We start from the raw sequence: 27,598 nt of genomic DNA on the forward strand, positions 1-27,598 counted from the left end.
TTGGACTAACAGTTAAAGAAATACACAGCAACTTTTCAAGAACAAGACGGAAAAAGCACTCAAATTTGGGAATATATCTTACACAAAACACCGGCAGTTTTAATTCAGCTCCCTGCTACTGAAATTATAATACAACATTCATTTAAAGTATTTATATTAATTTTTCTTGCATTCATATCTCAAGCTCTCTTTTCTACCTCAATTCTTTTAGCAAATGGTTAGTTCTGTGTTTACTCCAGTACCACACAGTATATTCAATACATAGCATCCAAATCTTACAGTTAAAATCAAATTACAAATCTTCTCATTGGCCTTCCTTAAGTGTCTCTTCTGGCAGTAAGGTTTTTAACTCCAGCATAACACTGTAAATTGAAATGCTGTATTCTCACTTCACAGTGGCAAAACCAACCAAAAACCATGGTATCAACTGCATTGTCTGACAAGTGTTCCTTCACCTAAGTACTAAACATCTTAAAGTGTTTTTATGCTCCCAGAAAAAGTTGTCGAGATTTAGACGTGGTGCCAACTGTGTCAGTTTGAGCCCATAACTGAAAATACAAATAACAGTGTACAGAGAATTATGCTGTCAGTCATACTCTCACATCTGCACACAGAGCATGTGAAGCACTTATAAAAAAAAAAAAAGAAATCAGTTTAAGGAATCAATGTTAAAAATCACTTGTTTTACTCTTGAGAAATTTAACTATGCAACTGATGAAATACAGAGAAAACAGATGAATTTTTTATTTTTGTCTAAAATATATAGAGTCACTAACAGAATGTTTTGCAGAAAATAAAAAACCAGGATAGTATAAGCCATAAAAACTGCTTAAGGTTCTCTGAAAGGCTTTATAGTGCAAAATTTACTTATGGAAAAAACAAAACCTGTAATATTGAAGTATATATCTTGGTAAAACTTCCATTAAAGTTAGTGCTGTAAACTGAAGCTCATAGAGAAATATATTACATAGCTTACACTCCCACTAATGCGACCAGTGCAGCTTCATTAGGATAGATCATAGTACACATTAACAATGATATGAAATCCTAACTGGATTTTAGAGCTACAGGAAAACAATTCATTAGACACTTCTTAGTTTCAAGTTAGTTCAAAAGTTGTACATAAGCAAGTATCATCCCAAGATGGAGCACAAACTTAAGATAGCTTTTTAGTCCTTTTCAGGAGTAAGGAATTAGAATAATGGTGAGACTGATTTGTTGAATGCAGGTGGATCAAACAGCACAGGACAACACCCTACTTCCCATTTACTTGCCCTTTACACTAGAACCCCACTAACATTTATTAGAACAAGAAAGCAATATAAATTAAATTGACTTTGTGAGTAACCGGAATTACTACCTTACAGCTTTTGAAAAATGATTATACATTTTTATTGTAAGAACTTATTTTTAAATGTAGCTGTTACAAATGCCACTCAAAAGTTCAAAAACATAGCAACATGCTCTTACAATGGATCCACAAAACTGAATTTCTCTTAAGAGGAATAAAACATATTAGATACCTGGCCACTGAGCAGGTGATGTATTGGGAGTCACTGTTTCTTCTAAGCTTGCTGTTCTTAGAGAATGGCGACGACTTAATAGCACTGTCTGATATACTGTTCCAGTGAATTGATTTGCTTGAAATGAGCTGTGAAACAGAAAAGTGGGATGTTGAACTTAAAAAAAAGTTATGTCTAAAACTATTCAGGTGATAGCCTTGTGGGCAAGTGTGAACACTGTCTTCTGGTGCACTCTCTGTTTACACCATCATTACAGAGACAGAGTATTGACAAGTTTGCTGATGACACAAAGCTGGGAGGAGTGGCTGACACCCCAGAAGGCTGTGCTGCCATTCAGAGGGACCTGGAGAGATTGGAGAGTTGGGCAGAGAGAAATTTAATGAATTACAGCATGGGAAGTGTAAAGTATGGGACAGAATAGCACCAGATACTAGTATGGGTGGGGGACTGAGCTGTTGGAGAGCAGCATAAGGGAAAGGGATGTGGGGGTGCTGGTGGATGGAGGGATGACCATGAACCAACACTGTGCCCTCTTGGCCAAGAAGGCAAATGACATCCTGGGGTGCATTAGAAGGGGGGCAGTTAGTAGGTAAAGAGATTTTCTCCTCCCCCTCTACCCTGCCCTGCCACATCTGGAATATTTGTCCATTCTGGGCCTCTCAGCTCCAGAAGAATCGGGAACTGTTTGAGAGAGTCCAGCACAGACCAACCAAGACGATGAAGGGAGTGGAACATTTCCCTTATGAGGAAAGACTGAGGGAGCTGGGTCTCTTCAGCTTGGAGAAGAGGAGATTGAGGGGTAACCCCATTAATGTTTATAAATATGTAAGGGGCAAGTGCCAGGAAGACAGAGTCAAGCTTTTGTCAGGGGTAATTAACAATAGGACAAGGGGTAATGGTTATAAACTGGAGCATAGGTAGTTCTGCATAAATATTAGAAAGAATTTTTTCACTGTGAGGGTGACAGGGCACTGGAACAGGCTGCCCAGGGAGGTTGTGGAGTCTCCTTCCCTGGAGACATTCCAAGCCCACCTGGATGTGTTTGTGTGACCTGCTCTGGCTGGGGGGGGGTTGGACTAGATGAGCTTTTGCGATTTCTTCCAACCCCTAACTTAATATGATTCTATGAACATTCTCTAAAAAGCACCTTTGATAAAACTTTACCTGTAGCTGTGGCCATCACAAAGACACTGGTAGATGCAAGCAGAGAGTGATGCTGCTAAGGTATGCATTACATATATCTGTAAGACAGTTTTACAGAACATATTACACTTAAGATGAACAGTAGTTAGTATCATAGCCAGATATGCATACAGATTTGTAACAGTGGAACAAGCACTGAATATGGAAGGTACAAGTTCTTATGGCAAAAATACCTTAAAATACACCTTCTCTTCAGAACTTATTTCTGATTAGTCACTGATTAGTTGCAATGAAAGGGATGGGGAAACAATTATACCACCAACACATAGATCAGATCTCAGTGCAACGTTTTCAATTAAGAAAACGTATTTAGCCTCTATACAACAGTTACGAGTTGTCATACCCCAAGACTGTAGCAATATGCTGCTCAGAATACAAAAGCTTTGCATCAGAATGAAAATTATAATGCAGCTTAGTTTTGACCAGTTCTTGCAGAGGTCTCAGACACACAATATCCTGAGTATCACATCGATTACTATTTTTATCGTAACAGGTAATTTTCTTGATGAACACATAAATGAAGAACTAGAGAATTAGATGATCAAAAAGGTTCAGTTAAAAAAATTCTCTTCAGTCGCAAAATTAAACACAGACTAGGAACTTAGCAACCTATTGATAAATCTGTAGCAAAAGTAAACATGATTTGGGACCCAGAAAATTTCAGGAGAGATGCAGCCTAGCATTTGAAGTTTGCTTTCCAGTCCAAGATTAAATAAGGAAGAAAGTTTACAGAAACATAGCTTTAAAAATAGGCTGTATTTTACTGTATGAACACACATAATGTTTCACAAAAAGAAGTGTGAATATACTGCATGTTGCTGCAATAATCCTTTATACTTCAGAACTTAATTTTGCCTAGGTATAGGCTTCAAATACAGAATTTACCATTGTTAGAACAGAAGTAATTATCATATTACCATATCATACTGCCATAAAGACAAATGTCACATTGATAGCGTAGTAGAACATTTTCCATAACAGATGTCATCTTGGACAAATATCCAGTTCTGAGAGAGGCCTATCTGCTTCAGCTTCTTGAAACAGATGGCTAGCATCTCTGCAGCAAGACATTGCTGGACAATTGGTTAATAAATTGGTTAAATTGGATAATTGATGGACATTATTTTAGTCCTAGGTAAGTACCTAAGAAAATACCTAAGTCCACAGTTGTATTACTTGTAATGGGTAGACATGCCAGAAAGTTTTTATGCTGTCAGAAAAAGATTAATAACTTAAGCAAACTGGACAGTAACAACAACTATCCCAAAATAACCTTTAAAAAATACACACCTTGTTGCTCTGAGTATCTGGATGAGGTGGTGAATCAAGATTTATTATGGCATGTAAGATGTCATGAGTTAAATTACCAAGATGTAACATGGGATTAGCCACCACTGTTTTGGCACTAGCTGTGCAAGCAAATAGGAGAGGTATGGAGCTCTGCTCTGGTTGAGGGTGGAAAGGTATCTGTACTGACTGCTCCTAAAAACAAGCAAAAAAACAGACACAAAGTAATAGTACAGATTCCTAAAGAAACAGAAGAACCTCTGAAAGAGGGGAATGGGATTCAAAACCAAAAAATGCAAAACTACAGAAAACATATGGTTAAAAATAGTGCCACATTTATTATAAAACAGGTGCATACTGCAACAGGAAAATGTCAACAATAGGAAACATACTTTAAAAAAAAATCCACAACAAAGCAGAAGCAGAGAAAACACAAACTAAGATCTCCCACATACCTGCTGAGATTCCTGCAATAGCAGAATTAATTCCATTCTGACAGATGCCAATCCTCCACCATGAGAGCCATGAAGTATACAGTAACTAAGGAACATTCTTAAGAGAGACTGGTGTTTCAGAAGCCATTGTCGTCTTTTATGGAAGTCTTTCTGTAGCATATTTTTTTGCTGGTCAGCTAAGTTTTCAGAGTTTTCACGTAATGTAGCTTCCTTTGGCATCACATTAATTCCTGACTGTATCTCCTCAACACCATAATCACAAGTCTTTTGAAGAGCTACCACTTCTTTTTCAAGCCACTGATAAAGCTGATACCTCAACTTGCCACCATCTACTTCATAACCAGTGGACAGTGTACGAAGCTCTACAGTAAGAATTTTCAGGCATGCTCTAAACTTCAGCTGTACCCAAATTATATCTTCTGATGGACTTAGAATATCTTTGTCATCAACTGCACTAAAAGATTCTCTGTAGCTAGGACTTGTTTCATACAATTTTTCAGTTTTCCTTGGGGATTTTAGCTCTTTCACTACCAGGGAAGAATCTTCACTCTCATCACTTTGATTATCATCTGAGTGGAGTTTCAAGTGTTCATCTTGGAACACCACACTTGGCTGGCTCCAGTCAAAGGAAAGGGTTGAACCTGAATCTTTTCCTGATGAATAATCTGAAGATGACCCCAGATCATTTAATACTGTCTGTGACCAATCAATACTTGAAGATTTGTCTTTTGTTTCCAACTCTTTAACTGGAGAAGGGGAGAGATCTTTACTAGTATCCATTAAGCTAGGGGATCTGCATAACGATTTTGATCTCTTGACAACTTTGGGCATCTTTGATAACACTTCTAAGGCCAACATAGGACAACCAGCTTTCAGGTGAGCATATGCAGTGGTGAAAAACAACTGCCTTTCACCTAGGTTGATTTTGTCAGCCAGCCCATTTTCCACTGTTAGACAAATGTGTGTGGAAGATGTATCAGAAGAGCCAAAATGACGTCTCAGCAGGAGAGGATGTGTTCTTAAGAAGTTATAGAAGTTAAAAACCGCAGGATTACAACTTGACGAGCCATCTCCTTCATCTGAAAAGATATTGAATCATGAGGAAAATCTACAAATTTGTATGAAATAATCCATCTGCAAAGTTCTAAATTCACCACTAGGCTATTAGGTCTCAACAGTCTCCTGCTTACTTCATTGAACCCCCATTTTCACCTTCCTCTGCTCCTTTATCATCTGGCTATTTTGTGATGAAGGACATTGCTAAACCTAATTACTACTAAAAAGAGATGCTATAGTGGGACAGTAGGCAAAAACCTTAATTTAGAACAGCAGTCACTTGTTTTCCTTGCAGTCAGGTCAACCCTACTGCAGTCAAGCAAAATCATGCTTAGTTTAGATTTCTGAAGTCTCCATCACTAAATGACAATAAGATATTTCATCTTACAGAAGGATTTTACTTAAAGTATTTTTTTAAATTTTGGATTAGTACTTTTTGCTTTGTCTACCTCATAACAAAAATGCAAATTAAAATAAAATTAGGGAATCCAAAACATTTATACATACTGATATCAGTATTACATAAAAATAAATCCATTATACCTCAGTGCAGCACCTACACATTTTACTGTCATATTCAAAAACATGATATGAAAAACTCTGAAAAGACACAAGCAACAGCGTAGGATAATTCTCACAGCTTTCAAAGCTGCTTTCCTCTATCACCATTATGGCACAACCAACTAAAGATAATAGGAAAAGGTACATGAAAGAGCACCTTTTAAGTGAGAAAATACAGCAAAAAAACACAAAAAAAAATGCAAACAAGAACAGATTGAAGAAGAATTAGCAACATTTAGAAATTACTTTACACAGGAGGATGTGAGCTGAGCAAGACAGAAAAAAATGAACACTGTATCCCTCATTTGCTCAAAATTATCCTGAGGTGTGTAACTTCTACTGAAATCAGTTTATAAAATTAATTACACAGTTCCAGGGATTTGAATCTTCATTTATCTCTGTCAAGCCAGATAGCATGATAATGGCTGAGGACTTGAAACTTCCTTGAGAACACTGAATTTAGGAAATAAAACAACTGATTTTTAGATGGCATACAAAGCTAGTAAAGAGGGAAAATAATAACTTTTATTAGACTTACATCCTATTTCAGACACCACATGAGCCTCCTGTATCATAGTAAATAGTAATTTTTTTTTTATGACAGTTTATCATTTTGGTCAACCATTTTTAAGATGGACTAAAAGCTACAAAATACCATGTCTTCCATAATCTGCTAAGTAACTCTGCAAACAGAAATTTTTTTCATTTATTCAAATTAATGTAGTTAATTTGTTTCTTCATCCTTAAGTTGAGGCTGGAAAAAACATCTTCATCACTGCAGGAAAAATCTCATTATCCTGTTATTCATATACTTACAGGATAAATGAAGTAATAATTCATAGGATACAGAATACTAACAATTGTTAACATATCTACTATAAAACCTGCATACATGATTACAGCAAGCTATTTACTAGCACTAGTAAGCAATTGTGCAGTACCTGGTCTTCTTCAGACTGTGCTTTAAGAAACTACTGCTTAAATCGAGAAACAGTTAAAATCAACCTAACAGGCAAAATACTCATATTCTTACCTTCATCTTGAACAGAATTTTTAATTAAAGTGTCAAGAGCCTTGCTATAATCTTCCAAAATCCAGTAAGCCATACTTCGTAGAAAAGGGTCACAGTGCATGTTTCCTAAGCTCTCTTTTCCAGCTTGCACACTTCCCAAAATTCTATTTTGTAGTATAGATTTGTAAGTACTAGATGCTTCAAATTCTGACTCATAAAGTCTTGATATTACAAGAGCTAACTGAATGTCATGTAGTTTTTCAAGGCAGACCTAACAGAAAATAAATATAGTCATAAGATCAAACATTATTATTTCTCTTTTGGTTAAAATGATCATAAATCAGGGTGTGACATGAATCGGCTTAGATTGAGATATGTAGTTGCAACAATTCCATAAAAAACCAGCAAGAACTATGTGGCATAGAGGTGGCCAACTATTACATGCACGATCTAATTTGCAATTTATTCAAGTCTGAGACGGCACCAGATCTTTTAAAAAATTAGCTTTAATAAATCATTGTCAGTGTGCACATGCCATCTCTTGAAGAGAGGGTTATGAATCTTTACAGAACAATTCTTTCATTGGAGATGAATGCCCAGCCAACTTTTTAATTCAAACGCATCCAAGAAAGAAATTTTCTGTGTGCAAGGATTTTAGGAGCCAATTCATACCACTGCCAAATAGCCTTCATGCTCAGATCTGGAAGTCACTAATGAAAAGCTATTTTAACTTCATATATGACAATCTGAAAGCAACTTAATAGTAACCAGGTTTCATAATCTTGTTATGGAGAAATTAACCATGTGACTTTTAAGTATTAGTGTCTGAAAGAAAAAATAGAGTTAAGTGTGAAAAATCAAGGATTTGCATTTGTAATTAATTTGGGAGGGGGGAGAGCAGGGAGGCAAAATGCACAAAACCACCAGAAACCTTGGGGGGAATACTAATGCAAAATACAACTTAGATTCAATATATTCCATAGAATCAGAATAGCTATTGTTGGCAGTGACCTTAAAGATCATCCAGTTCCAACCCTCCTGCATGGGCAGGGCCAACTTCCACTAGACCAGGTTGCTCAAGGCCCCATCCAACCTGACCTTGAACACTTCCAGGGAGGGGGCAGTCACAACTTCCTTGGGCAACCTGTCTCAGTGTCTCATCACACTCAAAAGAAAGAATTTCTCCCTAATGTCTAACCTGAATCAACCCTCTTCAAGTTTGAAACCATTTCCCCTTGTCCTCTCACTACACACCCATGCAAAAATCCCTACCTCATCTTTCTTGTAGGCCCCCTTCAGATATTGGTAGCTATTTAAGGCCACCTCAGAGCCTCCTCTTTCTTCTCCAGGCTGAACAACCCCAATTTCCTTAGCCTGTCTTCAAAGGCTCCAACAGTCTGATCATTTTAGTGGCTCTCCTATGGCCTCATTCCTCTGGACACAATCCTTCTTACACTGGGGACTCCAGAACTGGACACAGTACTCCAGATGGGGTCTTACAAGAGCAGAGGGGGAGCATCACCTCCCTCAGCTGGTCCTCAATGCTTCCTTTGATGCAGCTCAGGACACGATTGGCTTTCTGTACTACAAGCACTGATGGTTCATGTTAAGCCTCTGGTCCACCACCAACCCCAAGTCCTTCTCCTTAGGGGTGCCTTTAATTTTTTCCCCTCTCAACCTGTATTTGTGCATGGAATTGCCTCAACCCAGGTGCAGAACCTTGAACATGGCCTTGTTGAACTTGATGCAATTTGTACAAGCCCACTTCTCAAGACTGTCAAGGTCCCTCTGGATGACATCCCCTCCCTCTTAGCATGCTGACTTCACCACACAGTTTGGTGTCATCAGCAAATCTGCAGAGGGTGCACTCGATTCCACTGGGAGTGTCCCCGACAATGTTAAACAGCACTGGTCCAATTAATGATCCTTGAGGAACACCACTTGTCACTTTCCATTTGGATACTGAGCCATTGATCACAACTGTTTGGGTGTGATTTGTAAGTTTGGGATAATGTAACAGTCTAAAAAACATAAGATAATAAAACAATGTAAAAAAGAAAAAAGTTAACTATTTTGTTACCTCTACTGCGTCTTTTAAATGTCCTGCCAACAAGAAAAATGCTGCAGCATGTTCAAAACGCTGTTTGCCAAGCAAAGAAAAAGCATTCTTTAGTGCTGCTCTACGCCATCTGTCCTCAGTGAAGTTATTCCCAAAAAACTGCATCATTTTAGTGTCTTTTTGGGACCTGAATATAGAACATAATAAATATATTATTTTGTGGTTTTTATTTCCTCAGATGTCAATAGACACACATTTTATCATTTGGAAATGCAGATGTTCTCACCATGCAGAAAGCATAGAAGTCTTACTATTTAAAAATATTAAAAAATAATAAATACAAAACCAAATGATATTTTCAGTTAACCTGCTACAAATTAAGAAAACCTCATTTTTTCCACATGAGCTCTCAAGAGTAAGTGGTGACAAAAACCACTTTGTAAAAAGTTTGCAATGTTGGCTGCTGCATTATGAAATGCCAGTTTGAAAGATGGACTCTTAATACAGTTTTCTGAACTTTAGGGAAATTTTGTAACATCTGACTTTGCTAAAAGATAGCCATGTCATTCCACACACTACATAGGTATTCCTCAAAAGTTCTAAAACTTAAATTATCTACCTTCAGAAACAGCAATTAAATTACTTCTGTAATTATAGAAAGCTTAAAAACCACCCATTTAATACAGTGACTAATGTAGAAATCAAACCTCAATTTTCAATTGTAATATTTGAGCTCTTTTGGACTACCACACTGAAATTTTTTCCCAAAATTATACCAGACAGTATGAAACTCCATGTAAAAGCTTTCACATTTCCAACCTGTATAATCCCCAGATCACAGCCTTCTTCTTCATTGCAAGGTAGAAAATGGCTGCATCCAGTGGGTCATTATTTTGCTGAAAGGCTGCTTTAGCCACCTGTGAAGAAAGTTCAAGAGCAAACAAACAATCAAAACTGAAATACACCTCAAGTGGGTATTGTGTTGCTGCTGGTATCCCATACCCCACACTGCTCGGAAAAAATCTCTTTAATATAGGATCCCTCTTCTCACTACAAGTCTCACAAGAGAATACATGAAGATACCAAAACTTCAATCTCTTGGTTTAGTTTGGTATCATTTAAATAATGCTTTCCCAGCTTTGAAGCTTTTTGGCAGATCAAATGGGAATGCCTATGTCTGAAATCAGTTCCTGAAATCCTAGTAACATTAATTAAGTACTTTCTTTGGTAATCAAAGGACAGATAGTCTTGAAGAACAGGCTGGAACCAGTCACAACAGGAGAAATGTTGTTCTGAAGAGATTGCTCTTCAATGTTGTAAAGAGAAAAGGAAATAAGTAGTAGAAAGATTAATCAAAGACCCATGTAAGGTAACCTTAAATGCAGGCTCAGGGTACTCACAATTTTTTAAATGCAGGGCAGGTAAGTTTCATAGAGTGATGATTAATAGATTAAGATTGAAAAGCACAAGCATAGACATGCACTTAAGCACTCTGTGCTTCGTAGTCTAAGTATCTTGTGCGTGTAATTTTCCAGATCAACACACTTGGCCTTTCCATGAGCTTAAAACGAGTGATAATCATAACAGATGTGGTCTAATGTCATTAAAATACGTACTAAAAAAAAAAGTAAGCAAGCCAAAATAAAACAATATAATATTTTATCATGGAAATTATAAAAGGCATTTGCAACACATATATGCAATATCAAAGTTGAGCCCATTTGGGATAGGTTTCTAAGGAGAACATTTTCCAAAACTTGTTTCTTGATTTTACTATAAAAACCAACTATAAGCTCAAACTGTACTTTGAGCAGCCACACTAAGCACTGCACACCGACACCTTCAACAGGGACTCTCTAAAGGTCCAAAATGTATTTCACACCAGAATCTGAAAGTACTAAAAAAACAGTAAGGTATTAAAGTAATAAAAAAATAGTACTAAGGTACAAAAAAACCCCAGTTAAATACGGAAGCTCGTATTCCTACAATAAACTGTTTAGGTGCAAGAACATACAGCACAAATACATTTGGAAACACTGAACATATCTAAAAATTTGAAACCACATAAATAAAAGGTAAAAACCAAAGGACAGCTGTTTGGAAAATGTTTGGTAACTTTGTTTCAGCATGCTATGTTTACCTTTTCTATGCATTTCCGAAGGCTGTGGATATTTCGAACCCACCATCCTACACCCATGGCTCTGAGTTCTGACCATGTTAGATCTCCTTTCTGTAATGCAGGTAACATGCTCAGTAGCTCTTCTTCTGCTACTGAATGAAATGCCCAAGCAAAATGACTGGTAGATAAGCCTACATAATAAATCATTAAAAAAAAAAAAAATTAAAATACTGCAGAATCGGAAGTCAAGAGGTGGAAAAGGGAGAAGAAAGGTTTATTTATTTTGGATTTTTTAAGTGCATTGTTGATGAGGCAACAGAAATTCACTGTTGGCACTGCTTATACATATGAAAACATGTTTACCTGCATACTCTCAATGTAAGTTTGTGAAGAATGGAGTTAGTGAAGCTAAAGATATACTTACAGAGGTGGCATTGAGATTAGCCATGATACAAAGGGCAAAATACTGGTTAAACTTTTCAGACTTTTGAAAAGAAGGCTCAATATTTTGAATTGGATTAAAAAATCCTAAATTTCAGGTAATCATAGTAAAACGTGGGTTTAATGACAGGGATACAAAGGAAAACTGGAAGAAAAAAAGAAATCACATGATGAAGATGGCTAAGCAGAAGCATATCTGGCTATGGATAATCACATCACTAGCGAGAGACAGAGATGCTTCTTTGTGCTTAGGCACAGTCAACCTCTGCACATGTCCTGGAGGAACTTCTTACTCTCACCAATTTCTGAGCTCAGCAGATGCAGAAATAACTCAACTAAACGTACTCCAGAGAGCTCCCTCAGCAGTATTCTGTTGTGGCAGACATGGAAAATTCTGATCTCTGATGTAGCTGAGGGGTGACACACCATGAGATTGGAACAGCCATCAGCTGCCATGATGAATAATGGAAGGCTAAGAAGCAACCACAACCAGTCCTTCAGATTGGATCAGGCCGAATCAAATCTATCTCATCCTGCAACATCAGGTGGAACTATTTAAAACTACACGAAAGAAAACCTTTGAAACAGTTCACTGGATAGTTACTGTAGCATATAAAAAAACATTTAAAGTCTGAGCAGACTATAAGTAAGAGATCTTTATGCATGTATTAAAAAACTAAATAAATAGGTACTCTGTTTTCTATTGCATTATTTCTACAGAAGGTTATTGGAACAACAAGATACTAGAAGCAAAGACGACATTTTGTGGGGCAAAATAGAAAAAAAAATAAAAAAAGGAAAAAAAACCCACTTTGGTTCCAAGATCTCTAGCTAAAACAATATGTTGGGGAAACAGTTCAGAAATATACAGATTGTGAGCAATCCTGACTTACTTCAGCTTAGGCTACAGTTAGTTAATGGTTATTGAGGCCTAGTTACAGGTTTCTAAAAAGGAGCTAATGGGAAAGAGGTAACTAATTGGCAGCAGAAGAGAAAAATAATTATGTGGGAAGAGTGGTTCCGTGAGAATGGAATGTGTAATTGGAATACAAAGCCACCTGCATGATATGATTGTGTAAACAAGGCTTCTCTATATGAGTGCAAATTATTAATAAATGATTTCATAGGATCATATTGATGTGTACATGGAATCCTTAAGCCTCCGCAGACTTTTTTCCACAACAATACAAACATTTTCTGCTCTGGCATACATTCATATTGAGTAGCATGAAAAAAACAAACCACAACACAAACAAAGTACTTAATTGATTCTGCAGGGGCATGTCAACAGCACAGCAATCATATTCACCTCTGATGTAAACACTTTAAAAATACAAAATATGTCTCTTGAATCAGGATTTTTTCTGCTCTTTTTATATGTACCACACATTCCCAATTAACAGATTTCTTCCCCAAACTTAACTAGCTTCTGTTTTGTATCATGCTTGACAGGCACCTAAAAGATAAGACTGCTTATCAGGTCACCTCCTGGTACACAGCCCAAAGATAATAAATTTAGCAAGGTAACAAGGACTGAAAAATAGTAATAAATAAAAAAGAAGTTCTTGGGATGGCAAAACTTGTGTTATCTTTAGCAAGTCTGTGTGCCAGTGATTTATGAAAAGACAGAACCCCTTCTACAGTATAAAACTCTAAGAGAAAACGGAGAAGCGGCGGGTCTTCTTCCCCCCCCTTCTCTCTCGACACTTCGGCTACGGGACAGCAGCAGCGGAGGAAAGGAAAAGCGGAGAACATCAACCCCCCCCACTCCAGCCAGAGACCAGGATCTGGGACGGTGATAAAATCTTAATTGCCCCCTCGTTTTCTTTTTTTTTTCTTAACAACCCTAATCGTGTTTACCCTTTATTAACAGTGATATTTTGTTTCCCCTTTCCTAAAATAAATCCTTGTCACTTGCTTAAGTTTCAAAACGCGTTAGTGTGCAATTTCCATGGTTTTCTCTGAGTAGTGGCTGCATTTTCCTCATAATCAAAACATTAAAATAATAACTCGGATCACGACAACCTCATCTAAGAAAACACATCAGTTACCTTGGTGAAGCAGTTGAGCTCGCTGTACAGGAGGAAGTGAAGTTGATAGAAATGTGTGCAGACGAACAGCCAACAAAAATTTTAATCCACACTCATCAAGAGTTTCTCCACCTGGAATTAAATGTTTTTATACACACTTTAGAGAAAATATTCAAAGCAGAATTATAGAATTATAGAATCATCATGGCTGGAAAGGACATTCAAGATGATCAAGTCCAACTATCAATCCTACATCAACATAATCACTAAATCACCTCCCAAAGCACCACATCTACCCTTTTTTTTTTTTAACACCCCCAGGGACCTCCATGGGCAACCTGCTCCAATGCTACAAAGTAGCTGTTGAAAGCCTTAACAGGAAAACTGCTTTAGAATTATGTAACTAATATCTAATATATAGAATATATGACTCAATGTATAATAGCTTAATTCTTTCCTTCAAAGATAGAGGAAAATTTCACATATAAAAAGCTTTGAGGTTATTTTCTCTTAATTGAAGTAACAGGAAGTATTATTTCATTAAAAAAAACCCAATAAATATATTTCTCAGTTTCTCTTCATAGTGTAATAAAAGGAGACCATTAAGAAAGCTGTCTCGTCACTGAATTAGAAGCAATTATGGTATATGTACTGATGGAGTAACACGGGCAGTAACAGTATTTTATGAAGTTAAGTCTGGAAATTTCAGTTAGATGGCACAGTAAAGTACAATTTATACCATGAAATAAAACTATGAAATACTTTCATATGCCACAAAAATATTCCAGAACAGGAGAAACTCCCCAAAAAGCTTTTGAAGAACAGCAGTACATTTAACTTGGAAGAGACAGCTTACCCTGATTTCTGTCTCTGCTTTCTCCAATGTCAGTACTGGTAGTAGCAACTGTATCTGCCAAAGCCATCAATGACATTTGCTCCATTCTAGTGAGACCTGGCAAGCTTGAATGAAGCAAGTGACGAGAAAGAACTTGAGCATGTTCTGGTCCAAAGTAAGTTGGGCTATACTGAGAAAGATCAATGACATTTGGTTTCAAACTGTCTTCATCTCCATCAAATGTAAGTAGTTCATCTGTACTTACAATAGTACTTTGAAAGAGATCTTCATAACTGACATCAGGCATATCTTTTTTATTTTTACTATTTTGATTATTAGACTTCTCAGAAAAGGAATGTGATGAATCCTCATCTGCAGCAAGCAAAGCATACAAAGGCAATGGTGGAACAGAGTCTATTTCAATATAGTCTGTAGTCTCAGTTTTGCTGAATGTTTTGGGATCTCTTGCAGTACTTCCACTAGCACTGATGGTCAGGGATCTGAGCCTCTTATCATGATTAGTTTCAGATTCATTTATAGCAACAACTTCTCCAGCAACGCACTTCACCAGATGGGACAGAATGGCTTTGGCTCTACGTACTTTACCAAGATCCATGAGTTCCAACAGTTGATATGGATGATACTGAGGTAAAGTGGGAGATAATGTGTGAGCTGCTTCAAAAAGACCAGAATCTTCCATTTCTGTAGACAGATCACAGGCAGATCTTTTACCACTAAGCTTCTGTGCAAGGCTGGTCATAGATCTGGTCAAGGTTCGCTTTGGTGGATGCAGACCTGAGGAAACTGACTGGCTCTGTTTCATTAAGCTAGTTATACATGATGCACTTGCACCGTAGGAATCTGTACTATCTAGTTCCTGCTTGGAAGGAGATTGCCACTGGGAATAAACATGCATTTCACAATCCATTCCAACTACTAGAATGCCATCACGTACCCAGGACAAGGAGACTGGAAAAGGAGGTGACCCCTCTACAGATGAAACCAAGTTGACACAACGCAGGAGAACAAACCTTGCCTTTGTACTGACACTTTGGGAAACTGCTACAATCTCCTTACCACTTTGTTCCTGCATTTTTCCAGACAGCTGACCAAACATATAAAGTTTTGATCCAATTCCCACTGTCAGAATATGTGAACCATCTTCCCTAGACATCCAATCTAGGTGTACCAAGTGCTTAGTGCTGGACATATGTTGGTTATATGCCACTAAATTACTATCAATAATAACACCAGATTCTAACATGGTGCCTCTCTCATCTAAACGAAGAGTCTGTTCTAAAATCCAAGAAGAACCCCCTGTAGATTCACATTCAAAAATACTAATGTGCATTACAAAATCATGAGAAAAATTACTATTTTTAGCTGTTACCTGTTTGTATGCTACAGCTAATCTGTTTGTGTGTGCACAGCTAATTTCAGTTGGCCTTCCTGGAACACTAACGGCACTACAATTAAGTCCATTTTCAATCAGTAATGGCCATTCTTCCCATACATATATAACATCACTATTTGCACTATAGTCTGGCATGGACAAAGCTGATGATTCAGTGGAAACTCTGCATCTCCAGAATCGAACTTTTCCATCAGAGCACGAAGTAGCCAGCAGATACGGAGCACGACAAACCGGATATATGGAAGAACTACTCAGATGTCCTAAAATTAAATAAAATACACTTTTACTATGGGAAATATTAAAAAGCAAGCAAAAAAAAGTAAAGATGTGTTTACTCAGTTATTTTATTATCAAACAAAAAAATATCATCACTTCCTCACAAAGAGGGTTGTTTGCAGGGAGGGTATCAAACACAAGAATACAACAAAAATACTTCAAAACTATTTGCTGTTTCCATTTCATGCTGTAGAGAGGAGTTGTGATTTAAACCTCATCTGTATCATCTCTACCATAAAACAAAGGTTTCCCATTCAAAAACCTAAAAATCTTTATAAAGGATTGTTTGAAAGACTACTGAAGAAAGCCTTAAATTTAAGTGTTGATACTACCAAAAATAATGAATTATTGTAAAACTAAATTCATGTTTCTGTAATTCCTCTTATGGCAAGAAGATGGAATTCAAGGAATATTATGAGCAAAATAAAAGCTTTTTTTCAGTCCTAGGTTCCACGATCGAGGTATAAAGTCAGAACAAGATTTAGCAAATCTTTTGGATCCACCCACAAGCATTTTAATTTTAACAAGAAATATGAAACTTACCAATCTTATTTTGTTTATATTTTAAGATCAGAGACAGAAAGGCAAGGATCCCTTATTTTATTCTTTAAGAAAAATTACAAACCTGCTGATGGCTTTACACTAATTATCTCTACTCCTTCTGGCAAATTCAGCTGTTGACTATACACCATTTTGGAAGACAGAGTAAGCCAGCTGGTGCTCTGAAGGTTTGCTCTACAGGCTTGATACTTCTGAGTGAAAGGTGACTGAATCTTCTCTGGATCTGGTGAAGAGTACAATTCTTCTGCCTGTGCTGTGGCTTCAGGTGGGTTTGAAACTACTTTTTCATCTAAAAAAGTTTGCATTATTAATTTGAAAAAGTCAGTGATTTCTTTTAGTCTAAGAAGTATTTTTTCTCACCTTAAAAGGTCAAAAAAAGACAGAAAAAAAACCCCTTAAAATTTTACTATTATTTTAATGACATTAATTTCTTCATCCAAATTTATAGAGAAATGCTAGCACACCTCAGATTAAACTACTAAGAAGCTCTAACATTAAACTTAGACTTGAAGCAGTCAAACTGTAACCAGAAACACTAAAACTACAGATGACAGATATGGTTATCCACACAAATTAATACTTCATTAAGCACAAAATACCTGTATCTACCTTTATGTCTTACCCTGCAAATGAGGAAAAGGCATTTTTCAGAAGAAAATTTGCTAATCTTTTTTTCTAAAGTGTAGCATCTTGGAGATTGTGATTTGAATACATCACCACGTTTTTTTATTTTTAATAAAACTCAGCAGCTGGAAGAATGAATTAAGTTAATTTGGAACACGAAAATAGGCAATAGGTTGGTGGAAAAGCATTATTAGCAAAGTTTTTGTAATTTAAATAGATTAGAAAAATTCTATCTTTAGCTTTCTCACCAACTTATAAATTAATTGTAACAATATTTAAAACCACTGAAGAAATTCTGTCTTTGAAAGCAATAACAAGGCAAATACCTATTTGTTTTAAATTATTATAATTGATTCCCCTGATATGTGGTGAACAACAGATGTATGTTTTCTTGGTCTTTGAATGTTAATAGAAAACTACTGAAGTTATGTTATCTTACTTTAAAGTTTTATAATTTTTTGTGGTAGTTTGGTATTCTTAAGGAGAACCGGCAGATTTCAGAACATAGAAATTGTTCATAATTGTAATTTTATTTCTGTTATATACATATTTAAAACTAGTCCGACTTAGAATTCATGTGTAAATTCAAAAATTGCAGAGCAAAAACTTCTGAAAAGCAAAACCATCTGGTCTGTTAGGCTGTATTAAAACCAGATAAATATATTTACCATTAGAATGCACAATATATATTACACTTCAGGGTCAGGCTGAACTCAAAAGTTTCAGCGTTCTGAAGATTATGTAGTAATCAAGAACAAACGGGCTGTGATGAAAGCTTGTAATCTAAGGTCTGCAGATTTTAAAAAAAAAAAAACTGAAATACATTTTAGAATACCCTGAACAGCAGATGTATTCACAAGACAGGGACTTTTTTTCTTTTTTTAAACAGAAAACTACAAGAAAGAGGGCTTACCTACTGAAACAGGAATTGACTTCAAATGTAGATGCCACATATGTAGTAATGAGTGGTTTTGAGTATACTCTACTACTATTAAGTAGAATTTTTCAGAGAATCCATTCTGCTGGTCTCCTGATGAAATTCAAAACAGGAAGATCTTAGGGGTTATTCACCTGAAAGTAGAACTAAATATTGCTGACTGGCAAATAGTCACATTAAGCTATCATTAACTAATACCCAATTGCAACACTCTAATTATACCCAACACTTGTTATGTCAGTTTTCTTATTATCAGAAGCAATAGCCACTATACTTATACATATATATATATATATATATATGTACATGAAGAACTGTCTGTTTTTCTCTAGAGAGGACAACATATTTGGCTGAATTTGCCGAGTCTAAATCTCAGAATGTACTCTCAGCTCTACACCTTTGCCTTGCATATGCTTATCTCTCACACTTTCTTAACTGTATGTTACTGGCAAGTGTAACAATTAAAACAGTGAACTAGACAGAGGTTTAACCTTTAAGGGATAAGTACACAAATTTAATCTGGAGAAGAAATGCCATGTCAACACTTTGGAAAGTCACATCCTGGTCTAATGGACAGCCTTATGGCTCACAACCCAGCAATATTGACTCTATAATCTGGAATGTACAAGAAATATAATGCTGCTTCTTACAAAATTATTTGCTGTAATTTCATATTAAGAAAAGACAACATGAGTTCTAGTATCAGTAGGAGCACATTTCTGTAGGGTGCACCCAGCCATTCTCCTTCTGCAGCAGCAAAGTAAACCCATTCAGACCCAGAAGGAACAGATAGTTTAGTGTTTATCTTTCCTTCATGACTGCTCTGACTCATCTTTAGACCCATCCACAAAACATCATTAAGAATATGCTGTATTTGCCCTGTGGCCCTGTGTTTTTGACACTGGGTTGCTTAAGATATTGTAGAAAAATGTTTTCCTTTTTTTTTTTTAAAGATGACGAGCTAAATATTTTCATATTTATTAAAGAGGAAGGAGTGAGTTTTTTTAAAAACTAAAGACCTTTAAGGTACTAGAAAATATTTCCAATTTAGAATGTATGTGAATTACAGGCTTCAAGTTTACAATTTTTCAAAGGGTCTGATTACCCTAATTTCTAACATAGCAGCAAATCATACAGAACTTCAACAGCTCTTTTCTAAGATCAAATAGCTTCCATGTTTCTTTTAAAGCCCTTCATGTATATTAAAGTCAAGATGCAAATGTACAACTATTTTATGCTGTATTACTTTTATTCTCTATTTTATTCTCTATATTCCTGATTTTCAACAATCCACTTGCATTTTTTGACCTCTACTGAGAGTTGGATTGACATTGTCATATGTTATTTCCATTATTCCAAATCTCTTTCTCAACTAGAAACAGCTAATTCAGAATTAATCACCATGTTTATACAACTCAGGTAATATTTCCCTAGATGGCTCCCTTTTCTTCCAACAACAAAAAAATTTGTGTACCAAGTTATTATGCAAAACTGTTTCACACTTTGCTTCCTTTTTTTCCCCAGCATTCACTTCACTACCACAGATAACTTGGTACCACAAACTTTACGCTGGCTCTTTCTCCCCACATGATTTTATTCGAACGGAACAGAACAAAATAGAGATGTCTATATAAACACAATCACTGACAGTCCACCAAGGAAAATTGATCATTTATTCCAAAGCAAGTCAGATCTGCCCCAATGTGAAGTTGTAGCATAGTAACAGTATTGTATTTCATAGCCGTATTTTGCAGGATTTGTTTGGCCCATCATCAGCAGTACCACACAAGACTTAAGGAGCAGTATTTAGCTGACCTAAAGGATGAACACCCATCATAAAAAGGATGCAATAAGCTTTGCCCATGTCATATCTTACAGCTACAGGCTCTACATTTAAAACCCTCTCATGTAAAAAGCCTCTCATGTAAAAAGCCTCTCATGTAAAAAAGGCATCAACAATGGAATGCTTAACAAATGCTTAACAAAGTAGATAGTGGGCCTCTTATGACTTAAAACTACTTCATCTAAAATTTGGTTGCACACTACTTTTAAAGCAAGTGAAACACCCATGAGTTTCACAAGACTAGATTTTCTTCTTTGGTATATAAAAATCTTGAAGTATGGTATTTGACCTTAAAATGCTAAAAGCTATAAAACATGTTTTTCCTCTGTGGAATGAGAAGTGTACTATTTTGTCTTCCATATTCTACAAAAACAGAATTCTTTACCGGATTCTGACAAATTTTTCTTCTTTTCAGGTACTTCTTTCTCCTGGTTATTCAAAATGAAATCTTCTTGAAAAACATGGAATAATTGTGTTTTCCTGCCATGCTAAGAAAGTAAAAAAAAAACAAAAAACAAAACACAACACGCAAACACATTTGGAATGTATTGTTTAAGATTGCTAATATGCTAGCTTTTAACTTGATAAGTTATACACCAATGAAACATTTCCCAAGAAAATGCCCCTTTGTTACTCTCATTCTATATTTACAAGAACTACCAAACCAAAAGTACTACCATATGTCAAAATCAGTCTTTAAGTACCTCACTTTTATCTGACAAAGAGCGACATGTTTAGATGATACTATTAATACATTTTATACAATGAGTACAGAAAAAGATCTTACAAGCTCTGTGATAGCATCCAGTTCAATGATACATCCTGGGCGAGCAGTAGATTGCTGACTTACGATGTTAAAAACTTCACCAACATATTTCTGTTTAAAAAGAGTCAGAGGGATGGTCCTCAGTTTTGTTAGTTACCACCATTCTATGGCACAGCCTACTAGGTAGGTGCACTATTACGAAGCAAATGCTAACTAAGGCACTGAGTATATACCGGCTAAAATCCACCAAGGACACAGGTAACATTCTCAGTTTTATCAAGAGCCATATTGGTTTTGATAGCTGAAAAGTGAAGTTATCTACAAAGCATCACATTTAGCACTTTACTGTACTTTCCCCAAGCTCCATTATCATCTCAACTCTTCCTTATTCTGGGCAACATGCACACATAGCTAGTTGCTCTGCTGCTATTCCTTGCAGTGCAAGTGTTTCAGAGGTACCTCCCAACCAATTATTGACCTGGCACAATATGCAGTTTGAGATTAAATGGAATACAGTATGGCTACAATGTTAAAAAGCTTTGCCATAAGAGTTTTTATAATATTTGAAACCCTCAGTAACCAGCTTAGTTATCAGTAAGTCTGAAAATATTGTGACTGAATGAGTTCCAGCCTCCCAAAACCTGACACAGCTTTTCACTTACAGATATTTCTGGATTGGAGAGCTCACAAAGAAGCTTCTTGGCATCTATTACAGCTTGATATAATCTCAAATGCTGTCCATCACTAGCCACAAAGCAGGCACTTGGAGAATTACAATATGCACCTAGAAAAATAAGAAGGAGAAAAGTGCTCAGGTATTCAAAAAACTCACTGCCCCTTTTTTTGTTTTGTTTGGTTTTGGTTGGGGTTTTCTTTTATTTTTTGTTTTGGTTTTTTGTGGGGAGGGTTTTTTTGGTTGGTTGGTTTTGTTGGGTTTTTTTGTGAGAGGCAATTTTGAAGTTACAAAAAAAACCAACATAGCATAAGAAAAATTCTCTTTTGTTGATTCTGGTACACAAGCAAAAACTGTAAAATTTAATGCTGTGCTGTGCAACCAAATCAACGTATAAGAATGGGAATGCGAATCCCATTTGCAAATTACATTAAAAAATCTATGGCCATTTTTAAGTGTTCTACGTGCTCTGAATATGCACATGCATTTAAGAGCTTTAATACATAAGCTCTTAAAATACCACTTACATAAGGCAAAGCAGAACACTACAGCAGTTCTTCACACAGAAAGAAACAATTTCCAAGTATCAGTCTCTTGGAAAGTTGTTAAATAAAGGACCCATGCTATACATTTTTTCCAATACATACATGTATATCTACGTTAGCTATTGTGTGGTATCAAAAGGTTATACTGCCTTTAATCTAGAACATTTCACAAATCAGGAAATAAAACTCACCAAGGCAATAGCTGGGTATAAGTGTGGGCAGCCATGCAACATTAGAGAAAGCTGAAACATGGAGAGAATTGATCCGAGCAAGTTCAGAAACTCCACCAGAAAAGGACAAAGGCCCAACAGGGTCAACTCTCCAAAGAATAAGTTCACTGTAAACCGCACTGGGATCCTGGGATGTTGTGCTTGCATTGCCTCTGCTCTGAAGTCTTACTGGTGATTCCTGAGACTCTAAAGAATCATTTGCCTGTTTTGTGTTCTCAACATCTGGTGAAATCAGAGCATTGTGATGTGAGGTTGTAAGCAGCAGTGGTAATACTGAGTGGCAAGCCAAGTCATTAAGATGAAAACGGTGACCACAATATCGGGATTTATGTGAAATACTGAGTACAGTTGAAAAAGCAGATTCCTCAGCAAAACTCACTAGCCACTGGTTCAATGACCCATCTGCATGTTTGGAAATCATCATAACATTGGGTGTGAAGATACTTAGTTTTAAACTGTTGGTTGATTTACTGTGTCCAGAAGAAATAAGCATAGATGCAGATCGTGTAAGGCCAGGAGGCTTTTGTTTGCCTTGCTCAATAGCTAAGTCAACATTTCTGGTACAAGCATACATCACTATACTTCTGCAAAGAGAGTTTGCATCACCCGTTGGAAATGCAACAGGAATTCTTGAGACAAAGGACACCTGGAATTTTAAGAAAGGAAGAAAGACAATTGATGCTATTTTGTCATCATACTTCCAACAGAGTAACAATGTGTAAAACATTAAAAATAAAGTACCTGCACCTGGCGAAACATGCCAGGCTGGTATTCATCTAGCCAGTCCACATGCCATACCAGCAGTGAACCATCCATAGGATGTATACTGAATAGCATGTCAGCATTTTTATTCCATTCAGAAAGGAGTAATTCAATTTCATGATCAATGATAGCAGAAGATAAAGGAATAAGGCTTGAATTTAGAGTTTTCTCTTCACCCAGTTCTTTCTTTTCCTGGACCCCTTTCTGTTCATCTCCATTTCCATCCACATCTGAAACGGATACAGATATATACAGATATATATATTATATTCAAAAGCCTACGTATAGCAAGTACTGTTTAGGTATTGCAGCACCTTTCGGGGCTTTGTAAGCCACTCATCTAAGTACAAATTTAAAATGAGTTTTAAGCATAAATCCTTTAGCAGACCTCAATCACTAACAAACCAAAGCAGCTTATATATTGCATCTTGAATACTTTTATTTTCCCCATTTTATATTTTTTTGCAAGCACTCATCTTCAAACTCTATATAGTTAAATTAAGTGACTATTATCTTATATAATAAAGTTAAAACAGGTGTGCATTTAAAAGTACAAAGGAAGTGAATTCTAAGGTTTTACCTTCTTCCTCAAACACATTTACAGCAAAGCACTTTCACTCAAAGGTATCCAGGTCAGCCCAAGTAAACAATAGTTTTCAGCATAAATAACTCACAATCATTGAAAGATAAAAAAGCTTTTTAAAGCTACTTAGGTATTTCCAGAGTCAGGGAAGTAAATGCATAAAAATGCTACTGTGACCTGTCTTTATCCTTACAAACTGCCTGACTCTTACTGCAACTGAAAGAACATTACAAATTACTTTGTAAAATAAAACCTGTAAGACACTTACCGTCTTCTGATCTGCCATCCACCTGATTAGCTTCCTCAGTGTTAGTCTCAGGAGAATGACGTTCAAAACTCTTTTTAAGTGTTTGCAAAAATACTTCCATAGATAAGGTAAAATGAAGTTCCTTATTATTTAACCAGTGCACAATAAAAGGTCCACTTTTTTCTTCATTTCCACCAAGACTCAGAGAAGTGATAGAAGGGAGTAGAGGAATATCTATCAGAAAAACATGTTGACATTTTTTAAAACCAAGTAGTCTCGTAAAAAAAAAATAAAAAATTAGTGTAATTATTTTTAAGCAGAAGCCCTACCATGAAAAAGCTATACTAACTGTACTGTCACTTGTCATTCCTTTCACCAACTACATCTCCTTTCTGTATTAAATTGCTTGACTGCTACTACAAGAGATGTTCCATAGGGAGGCTCTTTAGGATGTTTACATTTGTATTACTCTATGGCCCTGAGCTGTTACATCTTCATGATGTAATACTCTCCATACAGGTTTATTTACCTTGCCTTTTGATACTACAGCTCAGTACAAACCAAATAATTTAAGCATAATTTCCCAATATTTAGATCACAATGAACACTGCAGTATATACACACTGTAATCAAGGATTATGTATGGCAGGGCTTACACTAGCAAAAACTAGTACAGTGACCAGATGATGTTCTATGTAACTCCATCATCACATAAAGTCAGGATTTCTGATTACCATGGATTCCATTATTATTTTACATTGCCCTGTGACACTACTTGCCATCCCATGTAGCTGGAAGAAGAAAAAAAAAAAAAAAAAGAAAGAAAAAAAAAGCATTGATCACAAAGTGACAGAACCAAGAACTGATCAGAGAAACATTGCCTAAATTAATTGTGCCTAAACAGCAGCTAAATGATTTACTGCACTTTCCTCTGATGAGCCATACAAAAACATGTTAAAGGCTCAGCCTGCATTTAAGTCCCACTTAAAAGTCTCCATACATGTTTTTGTCTCCCTCTGTTCCTTATTTATGCTACATAACTTAAATTCCACGCCCTGGGATAAAAATAGTTATTACTCAAATTGTTTTCTCATAACACCAGAAATGGCTTTGAACTACTTACCCTGCAGTCTAGCCTAAGAAAATTATTAGCTGAGACCACACAAAAGAAAGACACACTTTCAGCAATGTTGTTGTGGGGAGGGGTGCACCAAGGAAAGAGGGCAAGAAAAGCAAAGAGTTGTATTTCCTAAAAGGTTCAAGTAGTGTCAAACACAAAAATATCATAATACGTTTGGCAAAATCAGAAGTTGGAGGGAAGAATTCTGTTGACCTCTCTTTGGAAAAAGCAGCTACAATAAACATAAAAATGAAGGTGAATTAGGACTTTTCATATTAGATTATGAATCTAATGCCCTCCAAATATATATCAAAAGATTGCTAAACAAATAATTTTTTTCCCATTTTCCTACCTAAAAACTAATAAATTTTAACTTGGTGCTCAACTCTGAAAAAATTCCTTAGTGAATTTCTATTTGCTTCATATATCACATTCACTATTTTCTGAAAAATTCAATAACCTTTTCTGGATTTGCCTAGAGATAATCTTATCCTAAGATATTGCTAAGGTAATGCTTATTCCATTCACTGAACTCCATCCAGGCTAAATGCCAGGTTAAGTAACACTCTAGTATAAAGTCTGAAGACTTTGTCGCCATAAGAAAATGAGTTTCAAAATTAACAGAATGAAAATTCAATAAAATAAAAATTTTTAAAAACCCAATCATTTGTTCTTCTTCAAAAGTTGAAGTGAATGAAAAATAAAGATCCTGTGGTCTAGGGTTTTATCAAGTACTCAAAATGTAATAACGGTAAGTTTTCAAGTGAGAGATCATAAACCGATTTGGTTTAAATTAAATAAAATACAATTACGTTTTCAGATTAAGCTTAAATTCAAAAGAGCACACTAAAAGGACTGCTTGGAGAATCTGGTTAGGCTGAGGTACTTAAGGACTTGCCCATGAGGAAAAACAGCTATTTTCTCAAATTAAGATTCAAGGTTTGAAAGTTACTTCAAACGGAGATTCTACATTAAAGATCAGTCATCCTTTAGACTACTGAGACAGTATCAAGATAGAAAATACAGACAACATAGATGGAATACAAGATTAAAAGTGTTAGACACATAGGAAAATCTTTTAATTGCTGACTTAATTTTCAGTATTATTTGTATTCTCATTCTGTGAGTTTGCTTTGGGCACACCAATATTGCAAAGACTTCTTAAAGTGTAACTCAAGCTTACTTAGGTATAATGTATAAGTGAAAAGTCATTTTTAGTCAGATCTATTAAAAGAAACATGAACCAATACCAACAAAACACGAACAGTAATCTTGCAGGGAAAGTGTCTTCAGTTTTAGTCCAGAAACAATAGTGAAAACCAACAGTTCTTTATAAAGACACCAAAGACTGTACAGTTCCAAATATGACCTAACCCTGGCTGAACAAATAACAAAACTGGCCTTTCAGAAAAGAGACAGAAAGAACAAAAAAAAAAATTAAGGCTATTACTTATGAAACTAAACTTAACTAGTTTGAGAAAAGGATTTCATAGCTTGCTCATTATGTTGAAAAAAAAAGGAAATCAAATCATGGCACTAAAATCTTAGCAAAAGTCCATTTCTGTTTAGTTTCTCCGTGAGTAGACATGGACTTCATTTTCTCCATACACAAATAATTAAGAAGACAGAAGTTTTAGTAACTACAGTGATTTTTTGCTTAATGCCTATCAATGTTTTGTGTGAGTGCAGGCAAATATTAGTTTATGGAATACAAGATGAAAGCATGTTTTGCTTTGTTCTGAGACAGAAGTACAGGGATGTGTGGTTACTGCAGACACTTAGTGTCAGGTACTCTTTATGAAGTTTGGAAATTTTGTATTTGTGTGCTCCCAACATCATATACAATCCATACAACAAAATCATACAGCATCTCATATCACTGTGAAGTTCAGCTAAAAGATAAAAAATGAAAGACAGGATTACTGTGGTGGAAATTTATTCAAATAATTTCATTATTGTAGGAGAAGGTTCTTTCATGCATTAAATGAAACCAACAAACTAGTAATTTTGCATGATCCTGTAAGTAATGTACAAATACATCTAAGCCAGTTAAGCTTACAAAGACAGCAAAGACCTAACAGAAATTGTAACTCACCCTGTGGCAAGGCTTTACCACGTTTCTTACCTGTGGCTGGATTGATACTGGCAGCAATATGGAAGTGACAAAGTGCATTTGCATGAAGAGGGACATTCCTGTGAACTTCATGGGGATCTTGCTGATGCGGAGCATATCCAGTATGTGCTACAACAGCGCCAGACCTCCTCCTTCCTCGTCTAAAGTGCCTCAAGCTTAACTGCATGAAGAATAAGGTATAACTTTAATTCTTTTCAAAAGGAAAAGGTAGATTTCTTCTGCAAGTGGTTTCCCAGATACTAGCGTATTAATTTTTTGTGCTAATTTTTAATGCTATTTTAAAGCATCAGCAGAATTTCTTA

The 27,598-nt window shown here is 36.0% G+C and overlaps 1 protein-coding gene across 1 annotated transcript in view; it reads right to left on the minus strand.

Moving 5' to 3' along the window:
* Positions 1–27,598, minus strand: part of DMXL1 (Dmx like 1) — an 87,796-nt gene that overhangs the window by 33,423 nt on the left and 26,775 nt on the right. The window contains exons 9-27 of the mRNA XM_030466930.1: positions 27,288–27,456; positions 24,064–24,276; positions 23,192–23,442; positions 22,412–23,096; positions 21,665–21,786; positions 21,024–21,113; positions 20,622–20,724; positions 18,370–18,486; positions 16,897–17,121; positions 14,603–16,255; positions 13,768–13,878; positions 11,297–11,466; positions 9,976–10,073; positions 9,178–9,343; positions 7,119–7,368; positions 4,469–5,547; positions 4,017–4,208; positions 2,688–2,764; positions 1,524–1,651 (exon numbers count right to left, since the gene is read on the minus strand). Of these exons, the coding sequence (XP_030322790.1) occupies positions 1,524–1,651; positions 2,688–2,764; positions 4,017–4,208; positions 4,469–5,547; positions 7,119–7,368; positions 9,178–9,343; positions 9,976–10,073; positions 11,297–11,466; positions 13,768–13,878; positions 14,603–16,255; positions 16,897–17,121; positions 18,370–18,486; positions 20,622–20,724; positions 21,024–21,113; positions 21,665–21,786; positions 22,412–23,096; positions 23,192–23,442; positions 24,064–24,276; positions 27,288–27,456 (5,899 nt within the window). The remainder of the gene's footprint in view (positions 1–1,523; positions 1,652–2,687; positions 2,765–4,016; positions 4,209–4,468; positions 5,548–7,118; positions 7,369–9,177; positions 9,344–9,975; positions 10,074–11,296; positions 11,467–13,767; positions 13,879–14,602; positions 16,256–16,896; positions 17,122–18,369; positions 18,487–20,621; positions 20,725–21,023; positions 21,114–21,664; positions 21,787–22,411; positions 23,097–23,191; positions 23,443–24,063; positions 24,277–27,287; positions 27,457–27,598) is intronic.

The sequence above is a fragment of the Calypte anna genome, chromosome Z (genome assembly GCF_003957555.1).
Source record: "Calypte anna isolate BGI_N300 chromosome Z, bCalAnn1_v1.p, whole genome shotgun sequence".
Lineage (NCBI taxonomy): Eukaryota > Metazoa > Chordata > Aves > Apodiformes > Trochilidae > Calypte > Calypte anna.